This window comes from Lichenostomus cassidix, chromosome 7 (assembly GCF_008360975.1).
Source record: "Lichenostomus cassidix isolate B80296 chromosome 7, HeHo_3.0, whole genome shotgun sequence".
NCBI classification, from domain to species: Eukaryota; Metazoa; Chordata; class Aves; order Passeriformes; family Meliphagidae; genus Lichenostomus; species Lichenostomus cassidix.
In genome coordinates, this window is record NC_139488.1 from 31,350,329 (window position 1) to 31,372,322 (window position 21,994).

A 21,994-nucleotide genomic window follows, 5' to 3' on the forward strand; every position below is an offset into this window, starting at 1 on the left:
ACAAAACAACGAAGAACAAACCAGAGAGAGTTTGTGACTGTGCCTGATTTGTTACATGGAGCTTGCAACTCTTTTCTGGCACAACTTTATAGCTGTAAAAGTTAGGATTGATAATTGCTACAATTTCTGGTGTGGTTCCAGAGCTGGAAACCACTAAAAATCATATGTTTTCAAAGGAGGTTGATAAGTCACTGCTTTCAAACATAGTATTAAACACATTGAGTAGGTTAAGTCTTAGCATTCAGAATGCTTTTTTATAATTTCTTTGAGGAACCCAAGGCTGATGCATTTCTTCTCTTTAATGAGGTTAGGGTGGCTATTCATTTATTTCCATGTGATTGGCCTTCGAGGCAATCACAGGGTATGATCTTAAGCCTTTAATCTGTAATGCTCCAGGCTCACTGCAGCATGATTAAGCTAAAATTGTGTTTTGACAGGTCTGTGATTGGAGGAACCATAAGAGCAACTCTGACTTCCAGTTCTTTGGGAGTTGTGAAATTAATCAGTAGTGATGGGGTATCTTAGCCAGCTGATCAGTTTTTACATTTCCCCCTTTTCACAGTACAGCCATGTTTCAGTTTTCATGAGTTTGCCTCCAACACTGAGATTCCTCCTTCCCCAGAGCAAATGGTCTCATTTCTTAAGGCAATGAATAATAAGGATTCTCCACGACAGGCAAGATCCCTGGGGAGAGCTCAGGAGCTCTGTGACTTGCATCCATTTTCTATTCTTCCACTGACTACTCCCTGTTGTACTTTCTCATTTTCTAGACAATAGTAGAAGTATTGCATTTGCATTGATCGTGTTTCTCTAAGAATCACAGCTGTTAATACTTGTGAATATGGTTACTTATGTTATAATTTCCTTTTTTATAGCCTGCAAACATGGTGGCTTTGATACTATGATGATTTTTTTTTACTTGTCTAGATTGCTACAAGGTAGAGCATTGATCCTTGAGATTTATCAGCCTTTATCTTTTTATAAAGATATTCTAGGGATATGGAAATGTTCCAAAATGCATATTTTTTTAAGGTCTAGAAGCATAAAAAACTTCTTGAAAATATTTAAGAACTGCTTAGAGAAACTGTTTTTTGAGCATTTAACAGCTGACCTCTGTCTTGATCTTCTGTTTTCATTATCATGAGTGAGTATCTAAATGTGACTTTTGGTTGCAAATTTGCTGGGTTAAAAGAGCACTGAATTGCAAAAAGTCACCTTAAGCTTTTCCTGCAAAAAGCAGTTTTACCTTGAAGTGATCACCTCATTATCAGCTGATGCTTTATTTGAGCCGTGAGGTTAATATAAAGGTGAAATATAAAGGCAGGGAGTGGAGGCTTTGGTCAAGCAGCTGAAAGGAGAGTAGAATTATTTATTTTCATATGATTGTTTTGCAGGTTGAAAATTGGTGTCCTCGTTTACCTTGGAGAGCAAAAAATCCTAATGAAGAAACTGATCAAAAAACAGTGGTGAGAACAACTATGTCTTTAATAAGGACAAACATGAGAATTAATTCAATAATTGTGATTCATGCAAAATATCCTAGAATCCTGTGCAACGTAAATGCTAATAACACTAGAATTTACAATTTTTATTCCTCATTTCTTCAAAGCTGAAGGGAATCTTCCTTGACACATGTAGCTCATATATCCAGTCATTTATTGTGGTCTTGGTGGTAGATTTCCATTAAAAACATTTTTGTGTTTTAATTTATGAAATACTGTACACAGATACTGATAAAAATTACAAATCCACAGACTGCTCATGAACATTGAGTATATGTGAAAATGTGCATTTTTATTGTCCCAAAAATCTGGACTTTATTTACAAAACTGCCTTAATGGAAAAGGCTTATATCCATTTCAGGTTTGTAGTAACATTTTGATTATTCCTAATTTTTTCCCTTTAAAAACTGTGCAGCACACAGAGTTGTTTCTAAATTGTTACAGCCTAATTATGTAGTACTTAGCTACTTGAAGGTAATTTAAGATAATTGCTGGGCTGTATATGAATGCTACTTTTATAATATAGATATAAGCTGTCTCATTTTGTAAAAACCAATTGATCTTAGAACAGTCCAGCTTCAAAATGCTTATTTCCTGTAAAATTTATATCCTAGTAATGTTTCTTCCTTTCTGGTATAATAGGAGACTTCCTTGTATTTGGAAGATTCATGATGTACATAAATCTTGAGCCTACTGTTCTGTATTGTGATTTAGACATATCTTAACTTCATTTTGAAGCATGTGAACAAAACCAGATCTTATATTGCAGGAATAAACACACTGTGAAACATTAATAACATAATCTGGACTACCAAGTATTACTAATAAAAATAACAGTAATTTATGTCACTTAGAAGTGTCTGTTTTAAGTAAATCTTTAATATTTGAACTAAAATCTTAACTTGTGCTAGGAGTGTATCTTTTTTTCTATCTCTTTTATTTAAAAGAGGAATATAAAGCACCCGACTCACATTTGAGCAGTGTTTTCACTTCTGGAAAGTATGCTGAAGAATAACTGATGTTTGGGGTGTTTTTTAATGCTTTTCTTGAAGGCTGAAATCCGCATCAACTTTGATAATCTCTACAAAATGATGTCGAGGCATGAGGAGTTCAGGTGGATGATGTTGCGCATCAGACGGATGGCTGGGACCTGGATTGAAGCAATTAAATCACTGGCAGAAAAACAAAATTTGGAGAAAAGAAAACGGAAAAAGGTGAATGAGGACATTTTTTTTCCTGTCACTTGCAGTTATATAGGCTCTTTCAAGCTTCTTGTTCCTGATGTAGCTTCAGAGTAGAAGTAGCAAATATGTCTGAAAGGTTCATGTTTATAGTCTTTTCAATAAGTATTTTGCTGTTTGATATTATGTTGCAATGGGTGTTTGCTTTACAGAGAGTTTTATATTCTTTGCGTGAGTCAATCTCGGAGTAAGTTTTCTGACCTCTGTAGTTTTGGATAAAATAGAGAGAATTTATAAGTTCCTAAAGGGAGAAACTGTGAATTTACTGTGAATGAGCTGATGACACTGGAGTCTTTTACGAAGTCATAGGAAAAAACAATTTTACATCTTTGTTGTCCAAAACTGAGACTTGAAATGGTGTGTGCAGGTTTGGGTTTGCACAGACTTGACGTTGACCACAAATTTGAATTGGATCAGTTTAGACTTTCTGTAATGAGTTAAATTTTAAAGCCATGAGATACTTAAGGTGAAAAGGTGTAGTTCATTTGATTTAATTTTTTTTTTTTAATTACCTCAACTGGTTAAAATAAAGCAGAAACTTATAAACACAGCAACATTTCCCTTCCTGCCTTGTTCTCTCTGGAGAAAGTCCTGAGTGGCAGCAGCCCATGCATGTTCATATTTCTACCCTCTCTAAAGCCTGGCTGGCTCAGCTCCTTGCTGGAGATTCTCAGTCCTTGCATTCATTACAAAATTAAATTATTTAAGTAGAAGTATTGGATTGTTTTCATTGATTTTTTTTTTTTTTTTTTTTGGGCCATGGTTGGAATTTAATAGGAAGAAAAACTGCTGTAAGGTATCACAGTTGCATGTTTAATGTCGATAACGCAAACATGACTTTCCTTTCCAGATCCTTGTTCATCTGGGGCTTTTGACAAAAGAATCTGGATTCAAGATTGCAGAAAATGCATTTAGCGGTGGCCCACTTGGTGAATTAGTCCAGTGGAGTGATTTAATTACATCTCTCTACTTACTGGGCCATGACATCAGGATTTCAGCTTCACTGGCAGAGCTCAAGGAGTAAGGAGATTACTTTCGCTTTTGCAACTGGAATTAAAAGAAAAGAACTGTAAACTCTTGGAGCTTCTATTAACTGTACATAATTTCTTGAAGCATAAAACGCAAGTGATAATTCACTAAACAGACGATAAGATTATTTTCATGAGCTAAGTATATGTGCCATGGAAAGGATAATGTGTTTTCATTGTAGCTTCAGGCTCATGGGACTCTGTAAATGAATGTTGTAAAATTCAAACTAAGCAGCTTAGTCTTTAACATTCCAGGTGCTTTAACCAGCTGCAATGGGAAATGTTACAGGCTAGCCTAATTCTGTGTCCTCTGCTTCACTTTCTGCTGTTCTTCACTCAGTGTCTCATTTTAAAATAAATGTTTAAGTTCTTTAAACATGTTGCTTTTGATGGAGTTAATTGCTTGTGTTAGGTCAGATTGCTCCTCACTCTTCCTTGTCCTGCTTTGCCAACTCGTTCAGCACCAGACATAAAACATCTGTTTGAAGCTTGAGCACATGTGCTTTCTCTGCTGCTTTCTTTTTTTAATTACAAACGTGAAAGCATTGTTTTATAGAGAGCTCTTTAATATAAAGCTGTCAATAGAAGTCAGAAATTGTTTTGAATAATTTCAAAGTGCATTCTTTTTAAGCATTTCAAACATATTATTCTCCTGCTTAAACTAGATGAGATTTTTAGTGAAAATTAGTTCTTTACGTTTAATAAATGTTGAGCATCTCTAGCATTTCAGTGTTCTTTCATGGGTTGTGATTTTGAGACAGAGTAAAAGAGTTAAACCTTTTTTTAAACTGGAATTATTTGAATAAATATTACAGCATCAATTCAAAGTATTTGCAGAGTAATGCTTTTTTGTAATCCTTTTTTTTTTTCTTTTGTTTAGGATCATGAAGAAGGTTGTAGGTAACAGATCTGGCTGCCCAACCCAGGGAGATAAAATTGTAGAACTCATTTACATTGATATCGTGGGACTCACTCAGTTTAAGAAAACCCTTGGTCCATCATGGGTTCATTACCAGTAAGTATAACACTCACTTGCCCTCTAAACTCCTTTGTTAAAGATATTTTGTTGAACAACACATGTCAAAATACTGAAATAAGTCCATTTGCATGAACTTGAATTTATTTCAAAGTGAAAATGTGGCTCTCTGCTGCCTTCAGCTCTTAGGAATAAAAGGGCTGTTACTTGTTCTTTGTAAGCCATCATTATTCCCCCCCAGCAAGCCTGAGATTCTTGGATTCAAGAACTTTTAATCTTAAAAATCGTAATTATCTTCTTGATAAGTCATCATCTTTGCCTCTTTTTCCCTCCTTTTTTTTTTTCCCCCCATGCTTCCCCTCCCCATTTTTTTCTGTAAATTAGTAGATGATCTGAGAGATTATTGCATTTTGTGGTTTAGTTGGATTACCAGGGGCATGTTTTGCCTGTTGGTATTTGTAACCAGACTGGATCAATGACTGTGGGGATTCATTTGTTCTAATTGTATTGCCCAACAACTGCAGTGCAATTTTCTGTTCCATTCCTTAAGATACTGGGCAGAAAGAGCCATCTTCAGGGCCAGATCTGAGGAATAAACTGCAGTTATTGTTGCTTCTGTAATCTATAAACATCTTTCTGTTAGAAATGGAAGATGAGAGTCACAAGAAATGACTTTGTGAACCTTTTTTAGTGTCTGCAGCTTTAGCACCTCTTTTCTTTTCATCAATAGCTTTAAATCATTAAGCCTCCCATGTGTTGTACAAATATCAAATACTTACCAGCTTGAAATAACCCCAAATCTAAATTACTGACTTTGATTTTTCTGTACCAAATCCAATTAGCTGTGTTTCACGATCCAGAAGGTCCAATAAATCTATACCTGAAGGGAAGTATTGGAAGGTGTGCATGGCAGGCAGAGAAACTGTTTTCTTTCAGCCTCAGGATTTTCTAGAGCACTCGATCTTTCCAGTGCAATTTTAAATTGAGAGTACTGTGATCAACCTTGCAGATTAGATTACTCTTAATCTCTTTTTTGAAGCAGGGGAGTAAACGGATATTCTAGTTTTTAGGAGACTGCTAATAAAGATAATCCCATTTTCCACTGAGCAACAGTTGCTTGTCTGTCTGCCAGATGTAATTGTCACTAGGAGATCACATCCAGAGTTGTGGTCAGGATATGAAACCCTTCTTATAAATTTTAAATGTTTCTTCCTGTCGGCTTTCAATTTCCTGCCTGGTATATCCTGTGAAATAGGTATGGAAATACACCATTATATTGAGATTATAGATTAGATATCCAATTTTTCTTTCTTCATAGAATCATTAAATCTTCAGTTATCACTCTGCTTTTCACTGATTACTATTTTGTGGTATTGGCTGACGTTTTCTGGTTTTGGAGACCAGAATTAAATTTAACTCTTAAGTACCTTAGGTACTGTAGAATTTTTTGAGGGAGAAAAAGCTATCTTAATGCCTATCCTCTGCAACACTGGATTTCATGGACTGAAAGGGAGTCTCATCCAGTCCATAGCCTGACTGAAAAATAGATAAGAGTGCATTTGTCCTTCGTGAGAGATTTTTGCCTAATCTTTTACTGAAAACCGAAAAAGATGTCCAAACATGTTGTTTTGTATAGTTAAGGTTTTCTTTAAAGTGTTTTTTTGGCCTGATTTCTTGCAAACTGCCCATTACTGCTTGTTCTAATAAGGTTCTGGAGAATAAATTACTTCTTTCTATTCTCTGCCAGCCCCTTGGACGTTTTCTATACTGCTTTTCCTTCAATTTGCTTTTGTAAATATATATATATAAATTTAGGGGGTTGAATCATTACATTTCAGGTTTTGTACAGCTTTCATCAAACTTGTTGCATTTATTTTGAATCTCTAATTACGTGATACTTTTTCTCAAGTTCAGTGTACAAAACAGGGTCCAGAGTCTGGCAGAGACTGCAGGATTGATTAGCACAGGAGAATTAATTTGTAATTCCTCTTCCAATCATTGTTTTTTCTCTCAGCATCATGAGTGACCTCATAAATTTTGTCATCAAAACGTTTTGAAGTTAAAACCTCTAAGTGTGTTATAACAGCATAGCCATGTGTTTCTGTTTAATTTCAGTAAAATAAACATTATCACAAATAAAACTGCTTTCCAGCCCTGGCTCTTCACAAACTTTGCTTTTTCTCTCAGTTGTATTTAATGTCAGTAGGAATAATAGTTTGTCTTGAAAGAAGTGTTTTTCAGCAGACATGTGCAGGTCAGCTCAGTCTGGTTTGTACAGACCAGACTCAGATACAAATGAATTAAAACCTTTTTATTCACTTCAGCTCAGAACAGAGTGGCACAATAAGCCTCTGCCTTCAGAACAGTCTCTTGGTAAGAGTGCTTTATGTAATCTTTCTGGGTGAACTTGAGCCCTGAGGAAATTTTTGGTAGCTGCAAATCAGGTTTCTGGAGCTGTGAGCTCCAAACAATGACCCTGCTGCTTTGGGAGTGAGGATTTCTGAAAGACTCTTCTGCACAGCTCAGAGAGGGAGCAGCACTGACTTCCAGTGTCATCTGCTTTATCTGTGGAATAATTGCTGCTGTAAATAGCAGGAACACAGCAAAACACATCTCACTTTGGAGTGCAACTTGTTTCCAAGCAGAACAATGCCTGGACATGCTGGATTTCTCAGTTCTGAGGTCTGCATGTCTGAATGCAGCTTGTGTGCAATGAATCAACACACAAATTAATAGCTTAATATAGTTTGAGAAGTGCAGCCTTTCTTAGCACCCTCATCCTCCATGCAGCACATAAAAATGTGGTATTTTTTCATTTTTCCACAGTCTCTCTAGCAATGACTCATTCCCATATGCCAAAAATCCAACTGGCTTTTTTTTTATTTCTTGAAATAAATTAACGTGACAGCTATCCTGAGAAATGAGCAACATTCCTGCTTTGTACGTGTTCTCTAGAATACATCTGTTTTTGGAGGGTTATTTTCTGTCCTAAGATTTTAAATGCAAGTACTGAGTGGCCTGATGAAGTGGGAGAAGGATACCAAAAAAGTGTATAAATACTTCCAGTAGCTCAGACCTGTGAAGATTGTGTTTCTGCCCAATATTTATGGGGGAAAATGCTCCCTTTAAATAATCCTGGGTTACTTTTGCCTCGTTTATGTTTTTTTTATAAGCCCTAAAATTGTCGCTTCTAATGTGTTTGACAAAAAAAGACTAATTTGGTTATTTCTAAAGCAGTTTGCTACCCACTAGTCCTCTTTTTAATTAGGCACAGAATAGACTTATCAGTCTGACACCAATTTCAGGGCATGCTGCAATTCTCTGCAGCTTCACTGCTAAAGCTAGGTGCCATTTTATGAAGGAAGAGTGGGAAAACTGGAGTTAAAAGTATACCAAATTAGCATTTTTATTTAAAATATATCCCTGATTTATTTAAAAAATAGTTTTGTCATTTTTCAAAATTATTTATTTTACTTTAGAAATGCTAAATTGTATGCAAAAATAAAAAAAACTGTATGCAAAAACTGAAAAAAAAAAAAATTGGAAGGCATTTAAATCATTAAGTGAAACAAATGGAGATATGGCACTAGGGTAGACAATCAAGGCATTCTGGCAAATATTAAAATATCAGTTCAGCATAGCTGGTATTAATTATATTCATTATTAGATTTTAAATCTTTACCAACTCTTTTCTGCTGCATTTTAGGGATTAGTTTCACCACTTAAGGCTTTGATCTCTCATAGTATTTCTGCACAGACTTGCATCTTCATCTTTTTTCTGACTCAGTTTATGCCGACTCATATAAATATTTTTTGTTTTCCTGCCTTCTGGTTTAGCTTTCTGTTGCATCACATTGCCTGTCCTGATTCAGGTCTGTGTCTACTGGACATAATTCCAAAATCCCTATGAACCACTAGTGCTACTTATATCTGAATACAGGAAAAAGAGAGGCAACAAAGCAATGCAGTGCTCCTTACATATATCCCTTGACAAACTCCAGTAATATTGCAGTTTTTCAGTGGCTTTCTCCTATTTTTCATTCTCCTGTGCTCAAGTACCTGGCCAAAAGCTGTATATTTGAGAGGAATTTTGTTTCAAGGCCTGCCAAGAAATAAGAGGGCTTTTATTACTGAATGATTCATCAGTGTAGAACTTGTTTTGGTCCTGCTGGAGTATTTTGTGTGATGCAGAGATAATTGCCACTGTTGTAAAATATTTTCATTGAGAACAGTTGACATAAAACACTGCACAGAAACTGATCTGTCAGCTTCGTTGTTTGGTGAATCATAATGTGTTGTATATTTTGACTTTCTTTTTGTTTGAAAGATCTCTGTGAAGGTTTAAAAAAACACGTTGTGGTACTCATTTTGTACTTTGAAACATAAAGGTAATATTTCATATAAGAATTTAAAAGCTGCTGGGTTTTTTTTCTATTTTCCAAATTATTGAATACTTTAGAGAAAGGAGCAATGTATAAGTAATATGTAAATTTATTTTGGGGACAAAAGTCTTTTATTTTTAAAGCTGAGGAATGGTTGGAGATTAGCCCTCAAAAGGTAAAAGAACTTAATTATTTCACATTTAAAAGTCAAAATCCTGGTGTTTTACTGAACAGAATGTATATATGGGCTTGGAGCATGGAAAATGTTGAAAACTGGGAAAAAAATACCCATTTTTAATAGTAACTTTTGCAGCTACCTCCCTTCTCTGGCAGCCGTGAGAATTTATTTCTTGTCCTTAGCACATACAAGCTCAGTGCTACAATATGCAGTGATAAAAGTTCATAACACAGAGTTTATAACACAATTGCATATGGTGTGGGAACACATTTTGTATGAGTCTTTCCTGACATTTTGTCTGTGGAGGGCTGAAGGATGGTGGGGTCAGCAGCTCTGGAGCCCTGCAATCAGCCCTGAACTCCAACTCAGGAGTTTCAATAAAGGCTGAGTGTGATTCTCTCATCCCAGGCCCTTTGTCATCCAGGGCCAAGCTGGTTGATGCAGGTAATTGGCTCTTATATTGTTGCATCAAATGTCTGTGACAAAATGTTTCGTGAACAAATAAATGATCTGACTGCAAGAACTCAGCAGATTAAACCATCTTCAGTGCTTTTCCAGTAGGTCTAGAAGTCAGAACCTGGAGAGCAAATACAATTGTCTAAAGACAATGTCCTCCTCTGCTCTGATCTTCTTGGCATGTGGCCCCTGGCTGCTGCATTTGGTTTTGTGGTAATGGTTGAGAACTTTAGAAAACAGGTGGAAAATCCTCTCTTCTTCTGCCTAAACTCTACTTCAGAGCCCTAGGAAATTCAGGTGACCACTGTAGCATTCCCATAAGCTCTACTTGGATTTTAAACATAACTTCATTCTGTAAGGACAAAGAAACTCAAAATAAGCTCCAGGGCTGTTATTTGAATATCTGATGTATCCTTGAATTTGCTGTTTGGAATGTCTTTGTGACTGTAGTATGAAAAGAAACATTTGAAATTAAAATGTACCTCCAGTTTATATGTCCTCCACAGCTGCAAACAAAGACAAATCACAATTATCATAACTATGTATATATATACACACATACTTTATATATAAATATATATATGTGTCTATGTACCTATAGTAAATTTGTTTTTCTCTTTCAGGTGCATGCTAAGAGTTCTGGATTCCTTTGGGACTGAGCCAGAGTTTAACCATGCCCATTATGCCCAGTCTAAAGGCCACAAGACACCGTGGGGAAAGTGGAACCTGAATCCACAGCAGTTTTATACAATGTTCCGTAAGTACCCCTGTGCTTAGAAATAATTTAGAGCTTTAAAAAGGAATGCTGTCATTGAGAAGAATTTTTTTTCTATTATGAAGGACAAATTCATGGTTTGATAAAATGCAACTGCTAAATGGGAAGAATTGTGACAGTGTCTGTAGACTGTGCAAAGCATCTATTGTGCTTCCATCCAGCAATGAGAAAATAAGAATATTGAGCTATATAAATATTGGTAGGGAACTTTATTCTCTGGGTACCTGGGCAAAGTGGTGCTTGGCTTTTCCCTCAAGTGTCAGGGAGTTTGCTTTTGTTAGCTTTGCTTTCTCTAGTCTTACTAGGAAGCAATAGGATTTTGAGGAATGTGCTAGATTACATTTTTATGAACTGCACTCCTGCATTTCATCGTCTTAAACTGAAGTTTGGAGCTATGTTAGCTATAGGGTTGTATTTCTGCTTTTGTCCCTCCAGAACTAAGCAGCACCATCCCTTCACTATTTATTTGTGCTCAGGATTAATAAACAAACACTCAGCAAAAAATTTTTGTCTACTATTTTATGGCTTTGCAAAAATTTTCACCTAGCTTGTTCTCATATTGTGAGTTATTTATCGTCAGGTGAACTGATAAACATTTATTTCCCAGCAGTGTACAAAGCTATTGAAAAATAAGTAGTAGATTTCAGCATTGCTGTAGATCTTTTAAGCATTGATAAATATCTTATGAAATCAGCTTGGCCAAATATAAAATCAAATAAAAAAGAAACAGAACACATACAAAAAAATATATAAATTCCCTGTAAATTGGTCAGATTAAATGATTAGTGTGACCTGCTCTACTCCTGGTCTTTGACTCCATGGCAGGAGGTCCAGAATGAAGGGATCTCTCTCTTGCCTGTCGCAGGAGTAGTTCAAGTGTGTTATTTCTGCTCAGCCCAACTCTGTAAGGAATCACCTCATGGTGATCAACCCTCCAGGGTTTGGAGCTGCTCCCTGGCTGACACTAAGGCCAGAGCAATGCTCTCTCTCATCAGCTTTCATCGTCAATCTTTCCAACTTCCCTGCTTTTCACAGCAGAATTATCCATGCTGCTGTGAGGTTGACACGCTTTTGATTCCAGTTGCCCTGTAAAATTCTTGAGAGAGACATATTTTGTCTGTCAGCGTTTGCTGTGCGAGTTTTTTCCAGAGAAATATAAGTGAAGGTTGTTCAAGAGATAAAAGGCTGCATTCACAGTTGTTGGGAAGGCAGTAACAAAACATGTGGTGGTGAAATGTGACTTGGAAGTGGCTGCAGAGTTTGTGTCTGGATATTAGTAAGCAGAGCTTGTTCTGTATCCCCATTTGCTAATATTTATTGGTTTATGTCCTACATGGAAAAGGAGCTCAACTGTGCTTTGTTGAAGGAGTCCAGCTGCTGGGAAATTCAGCTGGGAGGTCCTGTTCAAGATAGCACCAAGGGTGATGATGCCCTTGAGGAAGATAGATGGATGAACCCTGGTGGTACAGCTGTGTGCTCGGGGTGTGCACTGCTCATCCCTCCCCATGAAATGCAGAAAAAAGTACATTTTCTCTCTAAGGATCTCTGTTGTGGCAGTACAGACTGCTGGTACAGTCTCTTGTGCAGAGGGAGAAAATCACTTCATAATGAATTTTCCGAAGAGCATGACTGTATTTGAATTTTTAGAAATAACCATTCCCAATTTTTACTGCTGGAAATGACTGCGGGTTTTCCTCTGCAGGAAGAGTGGTAAATAAATTGCAGGCAGACTAATTCTGAAGCATGAGTGGTTCCAGTGCTGCGGATTTTTTTTTTTTTTTGGTACTAGGTGCAGAAGAGTCAACATGTTTTGTGATATTTAAAGTTTCTATTTGTTGTGTTGTTCTCTGCTGCAGAGATAGCACCATCCTTACGGGGTTGTGATTAAAAGTGCATATTATGCATCAGTAAAGATTTTATGGCAGATTGGAACCCTGGACAGCTTCCCAAGATCCCCAGACTCTATTATGTTTTGAGAACTCTGATTATAAGGGCAGAAAATTATTCCTGAGCAGCAAGCAAGCCATATTCAAACCTGTGGCATGTTACCAAATGCTTGACTGTTCTCTGAGTTTTCCAGAAGCATGAGAGCTTTTCCCTCTTTTTATGTTTTTCATGCTTTTAATTCAAATACTTTTATGCAGAATAACAGCACTGGTTCTTCTAAAAGTGCACGATCTTGCTTAATAATCCATCTGAGTGCTGCCTGTCAGTGATGTTTGAGGCACTGAATTCCACCAGTTCTAAGTGCTAACTTTAACAAAGGTTTATTTTTCTTTTGAATGTGTACTGCCTTGCCTCTCCTTTGAATGCAGCCTCTCATCCAAAAATATGAAAGGATGGAAAAATGCCCCTTTTCAGACATATTTGCAATGTACCATTTGCTATGTAAAATTCTGAAAAGTCCTTGGGTCTAAGTGGGTGCCTGGCTGTTGCTGAGGCATTTTTTGTGAAAAAGAGTAATTGTCATTTGAAAGACTAAATGTAATGGCAGAGGGACATGTGCTCTGTTTATAGTTCCCCTGTTCTACTGCATTATCCACTTGGCTAATTTTCAGCAACCAAAAAGCAAAACCTCATAATTGCAATAGAATTTTTTTTTAAATAACTCTACTAGAGGTTTAGCATGGCATGCATTGTAAATGCCTGGGGTGTTGTCTTTAGATTTAAGGGGTTTTTGTTTTGTTTTGGGTTCTTAAGCTTTTCAGAATGTGATTTATAATTGCCAGCTTGTGTGCCAGAATTTAACAGGAGAGGAGATCCTACTGTTTATTGCAGCCTTTTTCTATGTGCACTTGTGAGGCTATGGCACCTTTTAGAATACAAAACCCCACATGTTGGAACATCTTTTATATAGTGGGGATGGATTTTTACCTGAAGCCTTGAATGTTGGAGTCCATGACTGGAATTAAACACCCAGTCGCCAAAAAAACAAAAAAACCAAAACAACAAAGCCCCTTACTTTTAGTGAGCCTAAATGTCCATGTCTTTACAGGGGGGAGAACAGTGACCAGAATTGCTGGATGTAACTGCTGAAAAAAAGACCAACAGGGGCTAAAAATAATATAGAAAACTATGAGTAAATTGTCTATCCTTTGCACACACTTTTTTTGCCTGGGCTTTGGATTAAAAACAGTTTTTCCCACTTCACTTGCCATCTTTAAATATTTTATGATCACTATGTCTGAGTGAATTAGACAATGATATTTGTATTCTGCTTTGAATAGTGTGACTTTGTAGGCCAGTAATTAGTAATGGATACATAATACACAGTAACTTGGGTGGTTGGTGTTGATAATTCCAATATAGGAAGTAAACCCAAGAAATTTGCTAAAATTTATTTATGCCATTGAGCAACATCCAGCTTTGATAACAAGCATAAATCCAGGGGGTTTTCAAACTGTTGGTATTGCATCTCTGAGATTTTTCTAGCTGGATTTCTTCTGTTTCTTATATCTCCAATAATAAAATAAAACTCAGCACACAGGCAAAAAAAAGAATCATTACCATTGGACTCAGTCCAGCTACAGAGTTTTTATTATCAGAAACAAGCCAGAAAATAGCTGCTTACTTCAGTGGGCATATGGAGCAGGACTTAAAATTAATAAAAACTATTTTGGATAATAAAGCAAGCAAATGTGTCTTTCAGTGTTAATAAGAAGGAGGTGATCTGTTGCATAACATGTTCCTCATAACTTCTTTTCTGCCAACATTGACTCTAATGTAACATCAACTGGTATTTTCAAGGGTGCTGAATCTGCTCTGTTTCTTACAGCTCACACTCCAGATAACAGCTTCCTTGGGTTTGTGGTAGAGCAGCATCTGAATTCCAGTGACATTAAACACATCAATGACATCAAAAGGCAGAATCAATCTCTCGTTTATGGCAAAGTAGATAATTTCTGGAAGGTGAGTTTTTTATACTCATATACTTGAGCAAGTTTATGCTGATCAATATAACAAAACATAATTCTAAATTTAGAGTATCTCATCTGTCTAAACCCATGAAGTTCTTTTTCTGGAAATAAACATATTTGAATAATTAAATTGAACGTTTTGAAGTCTTTCTGTCAGGAAAACTTCTGTCTAGATTGATGTGGATCCTCTGCTATTTCTGAACACCTTTCTGATAGAATAAAAAATACAGTCTTAATGTCACAATAACTTTGGGAAATGCAGAAGGCTGGTAAACATAATGGAAAATTGAAGGTGTGAACTTTCATCAATCATAAGCAAACCTGTCTTTCAATTACTTCTGTTCTTATATCTGCAGCCAAAAAGGTGCTGCATTTTGAGATGGAAATTCTGTTTCACTAAAGGCTCTAGAAGTGTGCAATCTCATTTTATCTCCCTGTAATAATATCGGAGTTTTGTTTCTTTAATACTGCCATTATTGTATTTTCTCTCATCTGCGGATGAGAGCAGCAGAATAACAACACCAAGGTTTGGCCATATTTTCACTAAGTATATTGTGTTATTAAGTCATAGTGGTATCTTTTTTTTTTAGCCACTGTCTCCCAGGCTGACACACCTGGGAATGTGTGTCTCATGCAGTTTTCAGAGAGATTACTTGCTAGTAACTGGATTTCTGCCAAATTACCTCCAGCTCTGTGTGCCCAAATGCTCTGCACGCCCATAATCCTCTGTGTGCCTTCCCTTCTGCCTAAAAAGACCTTATTTTTAAGCCTCTTTTCAACTGAAAAAGGAACTTATCACTGCCATACATAGGACCAAACAATATTACAGGGCGAGATCTCCTGGGTCTCACATTTTCATTCCTTTTCTCTTTATTGGCATGAGAATATTGGTCTTGCACAGTTTTTTGAACCACAGAAGCAACATTCATTCTGATGACTGAGATTATACAGAATAAATTCTTTAAAGATGATAGCTACAAAGTAAATGGTCCATCTGTGAGACAAAACAAAACTAAAACTGAATAGAAACAGTAGAAAGTTGGCAGTGGTAGCAGAACAGGTAGAGCTGAATGCTTCTTGGCTACTGTGCTGTGAAAAAATATGTAGTAAATATTGTGAAAGTTATTCTGTTTGGCTCATGGTATGGAAAGATTTAGTGTGCCCCTGTCTGCAATCTCTCCTGTCTGCAGTGCTGGAGCAGAGCTGGGATCCTTTCTTTGAGTCTCTTATAGCTTAGGCTCTTGTACTTTTACCTGTGACTTTACTTGTACTTTGACTTACAGCTGATCTCATTATCAGTCTCTCAGGAGCAGCTCATGCAGTGATCACCTAAACTTCCTGACCTGGCTTGCAGTGCACATCAGCAGAATGACCTGTTGAATGCTAGTTGGATTTAAGGAACAAGACAGTTCCTTAATCACAGGGGTTTTTTTTCACTGACATGTATAACTTTCTTAGTTTTTTCCCTCTGCATGGATTCAGAAATATGTATTGATAGTTTATATGCCCAGAGGAGAGATTTGTGTTTAGTCTCAGTTTCTGTATGACACACAGGATATTTATGGAGTGATTAAGACAAAAACATGGCTTTTTGGAAAAGAACATCCAGTCTTGATTTTTGAATAACACACAGTGGAAAGCCCACTGTTTCCTCTGGTGAAGTCCTGCAATAACTGCCTTCTCCCTTAAGAGCTTGCATTATTTCTGGTACATGTAATTGTATTATTTCCATGTTAGACTTAGTTTCCAGTCTAAGTAGCAGCTATAGACTTTCTCTACTGGACTGGTGATGTTCTGTTCTGTTTCCCTGCAGGAATATATAGGTTGAGGTCAAAGTAACCCATAGTCACCTCCTGAAAAGCCTGTATATGCTGAACTCCTGAGAGCTTTGTGCTTTCTAATCCTTAAGTTTTCTCACATGTCTGTTTTCTCTGAACCTTCTCAACATTATTCACATTCCTCTTGACATGTGGATGTTAGCAAAGGGCACGTGGGCCATACCAGCACCAAATCCAAAAGGAAATGCTGTGTGCATTGTTAGGGAGGTCCCTTCTCACCATTAGGAACTCTCAGCCAAGACCTTTGTATCATTTTTTAAAGTGCTGCCTTTCAAGTCACTGCTGTGTTTCTATCAGTATTGCCTGTCTTGTTTTTTCCTAGATGTTTGATTTGGTCTGTGGCCATATTAAAATGTGTACTGTGTGCTGGTAACATCAAGCACATTAAAAGTGTAACTTGCAGATTGTAACTGCAGTCATGCCCATATGCATTGCTATATAATGTGCAAATCACTGCAGATAGGCTATGAATCAGTTACAGTGTGGGATTTCTTATCTGGAGTGATAAAATCCAATTCCTGTGATCAAGAGAAAGCCTGAACTAATCTTGTGTCTGTGTAATTTGCTTATTTCACGTTTCTTTCATTTTCCCCGTTCAGTGCTCTTTTCATCTGCCACCATGACTTGTACAGAACCAGACTAATCTATTTATCCTGCTCCTGTTCTTGCTATTGAACATGGCCAATTAACAAGGAGTGTAATCTACACAGAGTACACGTGTCACTGCTGGGGCTGATCAGTCATTAGAGGAGCACAGTGTGGAGGGGAGAGCAGCCCAGTCCCCAGACTGTGGTGCTTTTGGGGAACATCAGCTGCAAATCAATTGTTTAATTTTAAACTAAGCAGCTTGAAGTGGGACTGAAGTTTGCATGGGACTTCTTCTCCCTGGGGATTTATAAACCTCTGTGGGATTTTACAGGCATGGCTATGGGTCTTATGTGTTCCTGAGCCCAGGGATATCCATCCCATATTACAGTGGCCAAGTCTGGGTACTCCTCTTGAGGTCAGGAGGGATGTGCTGCGGAGGGTTTCAGATAAATCTGCTTTATTTCCCTCTGATAACTAAATCTGTCCTAGGTGGGTTGAGGATTAAAAATAGGAGGCTCTAAAGAATTTTGCCATATTTTTTAAGGTTATCTTTAGAGGTAAGCTATGAAGGGCAACATTTGCCAAGTTTTGGAGAAGTGTTCGTTGTAATAAAAGTTTTGGGGTTTTGTCTGGGATTTTTGGCTGTACTAAGGAGTAAAGAAGGTCCTATCTATGCCAAAGTGGGGGGGGAAAGGGAATTAATAAGGTGTGCATTAAACCCATAATGCTCTCCATTATCGAAATTGGCTTTAATTACAAAACATTTCAATTAAAAGAGAATGTTTGAAGCCTTTCATGTTGCCTTAGCTCCTGTTTCTAAGTCTTTTCTTTGTTCTTCCTGCAACTTACTATCATCCTATTCCACTAATTTGACCCTTAATCCTAGAAAGAAGAAAGAGTCAAGATTCATTTTGCAGTATTTGCTATTTCTTTATTTTTTTGTGGGGTGCTGTGAGAGAAGTCAGAAGGTTGCTTGTGTCAGAAAATAGGCATCAACACCTAAGTATATGATGACTGCTTTAGTATTTCATTACAGTGTATTGGAGCTGTCTTGAAAATATTTGTATATTTAGAGGCAAAATAATGAGTGAGTTTCTTACTAATGCCACTTGACAAGCTGGGCATTCTTCTTAAATATATACTGCCTGCATAGGAACTTTTGAAGAGCTGCAGATTGGAAATGGTTACCTTTAGCTGGTTCTCAATGGGAAAGCACATCACCGAGGCTGTTCACACTAATGTCTTCCCCTTAGAGCTCCAGGGGACAAGTAATAAAATGTAATTTCCCCATCAAACGCCCTCTTGTACGAAGTGGGTGGAAAGTCCCTTCCTTCCTTCTGGTTGGTTTTTGTACTTTGTGTTTAGCGTTGTGCTTTGAATTAATATTTCATTTCAACTTTTAAGCTAAATGAAAAATAAGTAGAGGGACAAAAGTTCCTTCTTGCCTTTTTTCCCATGTGGTCAGTGCACTCCCAAACTTGTCTCTTGATAGTTCTGGTTTATGTTCTTCCAAATGTGCAGCAGCACTGGGGTTTGTGGGATTATCAATCCATCAAAAGTTTCCCTAGAGCATCAGGCACCAGGAGCACTGTCCTGCCTTATGCCACACAACAAATTGAAACGAGCCAGACACTTCAGTTCAGAGACATTTCTGAATTCACCATTTCCTTCTGAAAAAAAGGTGGAACAGAAACAAGTCAATAAAAGCCAGTGAGCAGTCATAGGTGCCGTTAATAAACATATGTGTATGTACACTTTTAAAGGTTTATTCTTTAACATTTCATTTGAAAATTAGAATTTAATTGATTATAAAGAAAGAAAACTTCATTTTTCATGGATATTTACCTTTCAGACATGTCAGTGATCAGCTTCTCACTTTGCAGAACCCCTCAGCTGCAAAATGAATTAGTGAGGTCTTACAGTATTGATTAGTATTGATTAATCTTATTTTATTTGGTTAGCACAAAAACAACACAACCTTTTCCTGTGGTCTCACTTCTTATTTTCATCTGTACCCCTTCATTTTTCTCCTTCAGCACTTACAGTGCACAAGGATTGTTGGTTCTGGGAATTTCCATTCAAAGGGCAGGAAATTGCTGCTTAGGTTTTAGTGTGTATGACAATGAAATTGTCAGATCTTGGGAAAACCTTGGTGTTTAAAAACCCCAAACCTTCATGGATGAAAAAGATAAGGATAGGGAACTAGATAAGGTTCTTCAAGCTCTGACAGAAATTCTAAGTCTTCACTGAGATGTTTTATTCATTCTTTGTGCAATATTTATATATGTGCCAATGTGTGTTTTATTCAGAGCTATATGGTGCCTAAAAAAAGAAGCCATAAATGAACATTCAGGAAGAGCAAGAGCAGGCAAAGTTATATAATACTTCCCTTGCAAATTCTCTCTTTTTACAGCTTTTCTAATTTAGGGTAATTCCTGAATCTGTTTCTCTGTTGATAAACTGTCCACATATTTTTGAGAACTCAGTAAGAGGTGATTTCAAAGTGTTTGTTTGATTATGAACAGATGCAAACTTTTTATTTGCCTCTGCAACTTTCTCTGTCATGGAGTCCCTCAAATCTACGACCTGTTGTGGGAGAAATTGTTAACTTTGGGATTTTTCTAAACCTGCCAACTATGGGGTTGTAAACCTCTCTCATATTCTGACAGGTTGTCTTTTTCAAACTGAAAATTGTTAAAGAATTTCTTGCAGATTTCTGTTTGGAACAGTGGAAACTGTCCTGTATCTTGGATCCTTCTTACCCCTTTCAGAGCACTGTCCAGTGTTTTCAGCTTCTTTTTGAGAAAAGGAACCAGAAGTGCAATGGTGTCTGAGGAGGGAGAGAATGGTTTTTACAGAATAGTTCAGTAATATTATCTTTATTTCTAAATTTCTTTCCAAATAATTCCTATAATTTACTTGGTTGGTGGGTGGACTGACTGCTGCTGAACAAGGGGCTGATGTTTTTCATGGGCCATAGTCATATGTTATTATAATGCAAAATCTTCATTCTTGAGTGTCAGTGGTTATTTCAGGGGTTTTTCCACCCTCGAAGTTAGCACTGGTTCTCAACATTTGTGTCACTTTAGTTATGTTACCAAACAGGTTTTATTTCTGTGAGAAGAAGTCTATGCAGCAGTGGGGGAAGATGTTGGGAAATTCTTTTAACTTTAGCACTAAGTGTATGATCCCCATATTCATGGTTAATGCTTAGTTTTGTACCATACAGTGCTTTGTGCAAATGCCAGAGATTAATGTGGCCTTGTGTTAACTCTCTGTGTCTGAGACTAATGAGTTTTGTGCCAGCTAATGCCTCCTTGTGTACTTGTATTAGTGGTTAATATGGACTGGATGATATCTTAGTTTTGAGAACAAGGATTATGTGTTAGAAAAAAGAAGGATAAGAGAAGTACTTTATGACTTGGTGATATATTTGAGATACTCTCAAGGAGAAAAGATTAATCAAAAGATCCAGAACCATATCCAAACAAGTCCATGGCAATAATAAGCACATATGTATTCAGGAAATGTGATGAATATGTATTAGTTTCAGGAATATAACCTGGTCTCTTAGGTTACTGAGCATGCAGGCCTTGAGGAGAATTCCCCATGCATCCAGTGCTGCTAATAAAGCAGTATCAACTTTCTAACCTGACTAACTGCTGGGAGAATTTATTTCCTGGTTTTGGTGACAATTGAATTTATCGGATGGTCTCTTTCCTAGTCACTCTGTCCCTTAGATTACTGAGGGGGCTTTTTCAAAAGCTTTAAACTTCAGATGTTCAATATTATGATGTTTTTATGCAACATTTTGAAGTTAGTTTGAGTTTTGTTACTTTGGATAATGACGGTACAGTTTTGTCACTTCTCTGTTCTCTTTCACATGATGACTGTTCATTCCCAATAGTGATTCCCAGTCTCTCTCCAAGAGATTTAGTTCCTTTAAGAACTTCAAAGAATTTCTACAAGCTGATTGGCTTCTTTAGAGAATACTGCCAGTGTGGTGAGAGAGGATTTCCTTGGACAGGAAGAATTGACTATTGTAATTTTTATGGGTTTATGTGGTTACATAGTTAACTCCATTTAAATTTCAGATAACTTGTTCAGTGTAGAATTCATACTTGCTAGTCATGAATCACTGAATCCTCTCCACATCCGTTTATAAATTCAGGGCATTTTGAAAGCTTCATATTTGAGTTCCAAGAGACTTACTGTACTCTTTGTGATTTACCTGAGCAAAACACTGTATGTATGTAACTCTCTTAATATTCCCCAGATTTTGTGCACTCTTCTAGCTCCCTGGTAGACAGGATTTTCATTATTCAGAGATGTGCTGAGAAGTCTTTGAGAGGGTGACAGTTCTCGAGCAGAGATTATGTTGGTGTCACAATCTCAATTGTCATACATTCCATGTACACTGCATTTTGGCTTACTTTTGACTTGACACTTGGACAGATAAGCTCCCAGATGAGAGGACTCCTAGACTTTACAGCATGCATTTAGGATATGCACAAAGATGTATCCCAGGAGTTACTTTTCTGAATTATGTTTGTCACGCTTTACAAAGCCATTGCCTCCTGAATTTTTCAATGTGAGGAAGTGAGGTTGGATATATGAGCTGTTTTACATGTTTTGCTGGCTGAACTTTCAACCCACAAAGCAGGTGAGGACTCTGAATCAAGCTCCTCTGTTTTTCTGCATATGTGGTGCTTAACTTCATTCAGTGCTGAATTTTTGGTGTTCTGTGTGGGCACCCAAATGGTCCAAAACTGCAAAATACTGTCATTACCTTGGACTGGCAAACTGTTGGTAAAGCAGAGTTGTTAATTACCAACGTCTACTACTCTGAGAAAACTAAAAGCAGAGTTTAGTTCTTGGTGAATTGTGTTTCCACCACGTATTTTTGTAGCTTTTATATTTAAATTTTTCACCCACCAAACTTAAAATTTCACCTCTTCATACTGTGTCTTCCTGTCAACATTGTCCTAGGGAAAGACTTCTCAAACAATCGTCTCTTGATTTCTCTGATGAGCAGGGCCTTATCATGATGCTTTTAAAAGTAGGTGGAAATGATTGATGAGCAGTAATAACAGTTCTGCAGTCAGTGATCAAC

At 37.1% G+C, this 21,994-nt stretch overlaps 1 protein-coding gene across 2 annotated transcripts in view; it reads left to right on the forward strand.

Moving 5' to 3' along the window:
• Positions 1-21,994, forward strand: part of MGAT5 (alpha-1,6-mannosylglycoprotein 6-beta-N-acetylglucosaminyltransferase) — a 114,410-nt gene that overhangs the window by 67,495 nt on the left and 24,921 nt on the right. For both annotated transcript variants that reach the window (XM_085067077.1, XM_085067078.1), the window contains 6 exons: positions 1,395-1,466; positions 2,555-2,716; positions 3,594-3,763; positions 4,652-4,786; positions 10,387-10,520; positions 14,314-14,447. In XM_085067077.1, coding sequence (XP_084923203.1) covers positions 1,395-1,466; positions 2,555-2,716; positions 3,594-3,763; positions 4,652-4,786; positions 10,387-10,520; positions 14,314-14,447 — 807 coding nt within the window. The remainder of the gene's footprint in view (positions 1-1,394; positions 1,467-2,554; positions 2,717-3,593; positions 3,764-4,651; positions 4,787-10,386; positions 10,521-14,313; positions 14,448-21,994) is intronic.